At 53.0% G+C, this 6,000-nt stretch overlaps 1 protein-coding gene across 1 annotated transcript in view; it reads right to left on the reverse strand.

Annotated features, from left to right (window-relative positions):
- The window catches only part of ptch1 (patched 1), a 56,456-nt gene that overhangs the window by 18,602 nt on the left and 31,854 nt on the right, over window positions 1–6,000 (reverse strand). Inside the window, exons 13-15 of the mRNA XM_062516612.1 lie at window positions 3,890–4,008; window positions 2,838–3,510; window positions 2,110–2,419 (exon numbers count right to left, since the gene is read on the reverse strand). Of these exons, the coding sequence (XP_062372596.1) occupies window positions 2,110–2,419; window positions 2,838–3,510; window positions 3,890–4,008 (1,102 nt within the window). The remainder of the gene's footprint in view (window positions 1–2,109; window positions 2,420–2,837; window positions 3,511–3,889; window positions 4,009–6,000) is intronic.

Here is a 6,000-nt window from a genome sequence, read left to right on the forward strand (position 1 = left end):
CGCCGTGTCAGTTTTTAAGGCCATAAACTCCCAGAGTTGCTACATTTCTAAATTCTGCCGACGTTCGCTCAGTGGCTGAGCTGGTGGGTGGGGATGGCCTTGGGTGGGGAGCTGTGCTGATACTATACAGTCTACCACTTCTGAGCTCCCCCCTCCTCCTCCTCCTCCTTCCTCTCCTCTCCTGTTTCTTTCCTCCCTCCCTCGCTCTCCTCCTCTCCTCCCTCACTCCCTTGATTGCCAGTGGCCAATTTCTGGGACACATTGTTTCTGGTCCCGCTTTCATCTCCCTGTCTGCATCCAATTTGTCGAGCCGTTTCAAAGCGCAATATTAAAGACGGCTCCCCACCCCTCCCTCTCTGGCATCCACTGTAAAACACACACTGCCACGGACAAATGCGCACACACACACACACACACACTCTCTCTCTCTCTCTCTCTCTCTCTCTCTCTCTCTCTCTCTCTCTCAAATGCGCACACACACACAGATGGAAGGATAAACACATTCACACGCCGTTAAATATAGTCATATGTTGAACGAAAAAGGCCCCAAATGAAAAGCATCTGATTTGACATTTAAAGACTTTGTCTTATGCGACCTATGCGACCTGTGCGCCACTGAGATGGTTTGTGGGAGAAGGGAGAGGTGGAGGTGGAGGTGGAGGTGGAGGTGGAGGTGGTGGTGGGGCAGTGACAAGGGAACGTTCCCACCCTGCCATTAGTGCAGAGGGACCTACTCAGGAGAGGGCTTACTCAATCTTTGGGTCTGATCTGCCCCGGGATTAGCAAAGGCATCTCGTAATCCAGAGAGAGAGAGAGGGTGAGCGCGAAAGCAAAAGACAGAGAGAGAGTGAGAGAGAGAGAGAGAGAGAACGAAGGATAGAGGTATGAAAATATGAAGTGAGAAAAACACCAAACTCTGACCCTCACACACCCATGCTCGTGCACCAGCCTGAGAGAGCGCCGCCGCCCCTGCTCTCCTGCTCCACCATGTAGCACCGTCACTTCTACACCTCCTTCTACACCTCCTTCTACACATCCTTCTACGTCTCCATGGCGCTCCGCTCCACAGCTGCACCTGGAGCAGCCCCCTAATCCCCCCCAGCCAGCCACATGTCACCACCTGCGAGGCTCCAGTTTTGGGACGCACACTTAAGGTGAACTCTCCTCGTCTTTCGGCAGCGAGACCCAACAGCTCGCCGAGACATCTGCGGCTGCGGTTCTGTGTGTGTGTGTGTGTGTGTGTGTGTGTGTGTGTGTGGGGGGGGGGGCAAGGGGCTCTGCGCTCCTCAGCTGTGTTGTGCGTCTGATATAACAACAACAATCCCCCGAAAAACCGCACGGCGGACCTCCCAACCTCCCCGCGTGACTTATCGTAATGCGATTTTATTGAAAGGCGCAGCTGCACAAGTTAGTGGAAGGGACCTGCGCTTTCTCATCGCCGGGCCGCACGTAATAGCAGAGTAACAGACGACACCGGGACATGTGCTGGGGGATCATGCGTGAGAGGGAGAAAAAAATACAGAACTGAACAGCGACCAGAAAAAACTGAAGTCACTTTCGACGTTAAAAACAACATCGCTGTGACCCAACATGGCAAATTCATGAGTGCGTTTGAAATAATGTTTTGCGAGCTGAGCAGAGAGGCTTTCTTTGAATGTTTATGTGAACTGGGGGTGTAGGTTCTGATGGTACTTTCCACCAGCAGACAAAAGAACTACACCCACATTCTCTATGGCTCATCAATCAGGGACATCTTTATCATGCAATAACATAATGATCCCTAGAGACGGGAATGCAAAAAAATCTATCAAAGTAGAAAAAGTATGAGTCAGTCAGACTGAGATTTATTTTAGTCATAATTCTTTGGGAAGCTCCCAAGATGATGGCTAATAGAATCTGTCAAAAACATCAGAAGCGTGTGTTCGTGTGTGTGTGTGTGTGTGTGTGCATGTGTGTGTGTCTGTGTCACATCTAAGATTGTTTTAGATAACTCACGAATAAATGGCTCAATTAATATCGGAACGCCCTCCCAAAAGCCTTTATGATGGTCAGGCCTCCCTATGATTGTACGCACACTTTGTCATCTCCGACACCGGCGCCGTCTCTCACCTTGCAGCCAGTCGCGGAACAGGTGCAGCCACATGCGCGGCAGCTGGCCGTCGTCCTCGCGCAGCACGTACTTGACCGACTCGAAGCGGCCGTGCAGGTCGTAGAGGAGCCCCTGCGCGCGCGGGTAGTCGGCCCGCTGCGTCACCACGTACATGTTGTAGAAGGAGAAGTACTTGAACTGGGCGCCCAGGAAGTCGTACTCGCTGGTCTCGCGCGGCACGATGTCGGTGAGCTCCAGGCCGTCGCGCACGCACGTGGTGCCGTACAGGCTCACGCCCAGCAGGCCCAGGAACAGGATGATCACCACCACCTGCACAGGTACAAGGCCCAAGGCACCGCAATCAAGTCAAGGCCACAATCTCATCCGTGGAGCGGGGAAAACGTGACGCTTTTTGGCATGTTGAAAAATGTCATAACGACAATACTGATAAAAACTGCCCTTGAAGCTTATTTCTAACTTTTAGACAATGAATCCATTCATATAAATGCAAATGGTCCTGTTTCGATTTAATTTAGGAATCATTATTCATGATTCCTAAAGGTGCTCTTTAAACATACATCTAATGTTACTGTAGTGGAATCGATTATGAGTAGTAAAGTATCGGTTTACCAGATACTCATTTTGATATTGATATTGACTTTCTTCTCAGCTACACAGACAGATGTAACATCGTGAATGGAAAGCTCCGTGGAAAGTGTGTGAAGCGGTGTGTGTTTGCGGCGCTCACCTTGGTGGTGGGCTGCAGCAGGAAGGGGGCGTAGTGCCTCTCGGCGAACGAGGCGAAGCTCCAGCGCCAGCAGGGCGGCTCGGGGCAGGAGTGGTGCACGTGGCCGCGGCCGCCGGCCGCCAGCTCCGAGAAGTTGGACAGCAGGTCCCGCGTGGAGCTGGCGCTCGCCGGGCTCTGGCACGGCGTCGAGGAGGACGGGAAGGCGGGGTCGACGGGCGCCCCGGCGCACGAGGCGGACGGGGCGGCGCCGCTGGGCGTGGTGGCCGCGTTGGTGCCGATGCCGCTGCTGCTGGCGCTGGCCGCCCGGTGGCCGCTGGCGCTGCTGTTGTTGTAGTTGTGGTGGGCGCCGGTGTTGGTGTTGTTGTTGTTGTTGTTGACGTTAGTGGCGGTGGGCGCGGGGGCGGGCGCGGGGGCCGGCGCCGGGGCGAAGGGCTGCACGTGGATCTGCGAGTGCGGCTCGGCCGTGGTGTAGTAGGCCTGCGTGCGCGGGTCGTACTCGGTGCGCAGCTGCACGGTGGAGCGCATGGTGATCTGCGTCTGCTGCGCGAAGCTGTGGCTGCTGTAGGACGGCGGCGGGCTGCCGAAGGACGGCGGCGGAGGGCTGTAGCGGCTGCCGTCCGAGCCGTCCACGTAGGCCTGCGGCTCGATCTGGATCACCCGGGTGGCACATGGGCTGCGGGGAGAGAAGCGGGAAGGAACGGTTCTTCATGATCTCTTTATAATATGATTAAGTCATCTACATACAAAGTACAAATGGATACTACCTGAACACTACTTACAATGAGACTGAAATGAAGCACAATGCGGTTCTACTATACTCTCACAGAATTGTAGAAGCCATTTCTAGTCACCTTTTCCATTTTTGTGTTTATAGGTCTTATTTATTTTAGCCACTTGGGGGTGTAAATCACTGGGTGTTACTCGGGTTCACAGGTGTATATGAGGGAGGACTCGCGGTTGGTACTGTAACTGTAGCCAAACAGGCTCTTCAGGTCGTGTGCGCGTGATGATTAGAGGCGTGTGTGTGCGACTGAGAGGGGAGGGGCCTGTACCTGACGAAGCAGCAGAAGATGTCGAAGCGGCGGTCCTCTCGGCGGTACAGGTCCATGCTGAGGATGGCGGGGAAGATCAGTAGCACCATGGCAAAGTTGAACACCACCACCACTGCCGCCTGCGTTACAAAAGAAACAACGGTGTTCTTGGTTTAGAGACCTGATGATTTTACAAAGCTTTCTGCACAGAAATGACTACTCACATGTTAACACATGCTAAATCATGTGCAAGGCCAAGGAGCAATTCATAGAGGTGTAAACTTCAAAGTGTAGACAATTATAAGATAATTTCACAGTTATTATTAACCTTAAAATGCATACCAATGCTTATTTGTATTAGCAGTAGTACAATAACTGCTTTATAAGTACTCAAAAACTTCATAGACAAGGTTTTCATCTAGTGCTCACAGGCCAATAATATTATAACCAGGATGGACAGCAAAGAGCCCTTCACATAGGCCATGGATGGACATGCAGATCTGTTGGGCATTTTGGGCAAAGGCAATCTGTCAAGAGCGGCTATAGAAGCGCCGACTGGGGACGAGTGAGACGGCGCAGCGTAACAATTCCTCACTGTCTTTATCGGCTCTGCCACGGAGGCGCAGACAGAATGAAAAGAAGCGCTGAGAGGAAAAGAAGGGGAGGAAAAAAAGAGAGAGAGAAAGAGAGAGACTGCAGCACGCAGCTAAGCCAGCAGTTGGCAGAGAGGACACAAGCGTGTGAGCACGAGGGTGTGTGTGTGTGTCTGTGTGTCTGTGTGTGTGCCTGAGTGTGTGTGTGTACTGTGTGTGTGTGTACTGTATGCGTGTGTGCCTGAGTGTGTGTGTATGTGTGACTGTGTGTGTGTCTCTCTGTGGACATGAGTGCGTGTGTGCGCACATGTGTGCTTGTGTGTGTCCGCGTGTGTTTGTGTGTGTGTCTCTCTGTGTGTGTGTTCCACACACTGTCAGTATTTGGGAGGAATAGAAGCCGGGTGAAGGACAGGGGGAGGAGGCTGAGGCCCTGCCTGCCTGCCTGCCTGCCTGCCTGCCTGGGAGTGGAGCTACTGCCAGACCACCCAACGAGCCGCGCAGCCCTGCGGGGCCTGGAGGTGTGGAGCAGGAACCGGGGCCCGTCAGACGACTACGCCCAAACTTGCATGCACATACGCACGCGACACACACACACACACACACACTGTGACACACACACACACACACACACAGACGCACACACACCCACCCACACACCTGTGGTTTCGCGTTTTACAGCTTCCAGGCAGAGGCAGCGTTTTGTTGTTGTCATTCCTCCCTCTTTTCTTTCCCTTCTTCTCCTCTATCTCTCCATCTGTCTGTCTGTCTGTCTGTCTGTCAGAGGCCTCATCACTCTTTAGCCAGATAGTCACTTCCTCGGAACCCTTTCTCATTTCCAGCTAACTTTATCTATTGAAGTATCATGCTTGTCAAATATGACAGTGGTTTTAACAGTGACGTTCTAGAAGAGTCTCCAAACCCTGGGTGAGTGAGGCACGCCGTTGTCAGTAAATGCCAGGGCTGTGAGGAGAAACCCACACATATAAAACATGTGGATCTCATGCCGAGAATCCGGAGGGACGAGAAATCCGATCCGGTGCTCTGGGAGTAAACAGAATTCCCGGCGCTCCGGTCATCTGTCCACACTTGTTATTCCTGCACCTCTTCACCGAGGGCTGCGGGATGAGTAACTGGCTGACTAACGTCTTGCCTGTGTGGTCTTTCCCACCTCGGGCTCTGTGTGTGTTATTGCGGCCACACACACACACACGCACACACACACACACACACACACACACACACACACTCTCTCACACTTACACTCGGCACCCACAAATGTGTGAGGAGGAGCCTCCCACACAGGCCTCTCAGAGCCAAATCACTACTTCAGCAATCCCATTGTGAAATACCACAGCCATTCAGAGGAGAGTGCACCAGGCGCTTTTCCTCCCCCCCGGGGTAACAGAACTCAGGGTGATAGCCCGGCTAGGTTAGCTGAAACGCATTTGACCTTAACACAGATGACCACAGAGCGTGCCTGTCTTGATTTCGAGACTGTGGAGCTTTTTAGGAAAGAAGCCGGGGGGGAGGAAAAGGGTC

This window comes from Sardina pilchardus, chromosome 16 (assembly GCF_963854185.1).
Source record: "Sardina pilchardus chromosome 16, fSarPil1.1, whole genome shotgun sequence".
Lineage (NCBI taxonomy): Eukaryota > Metazoa > Chordata > Actinopteri > Clupeiformes > Clupeidae > Sardina > Sardina pilchardus.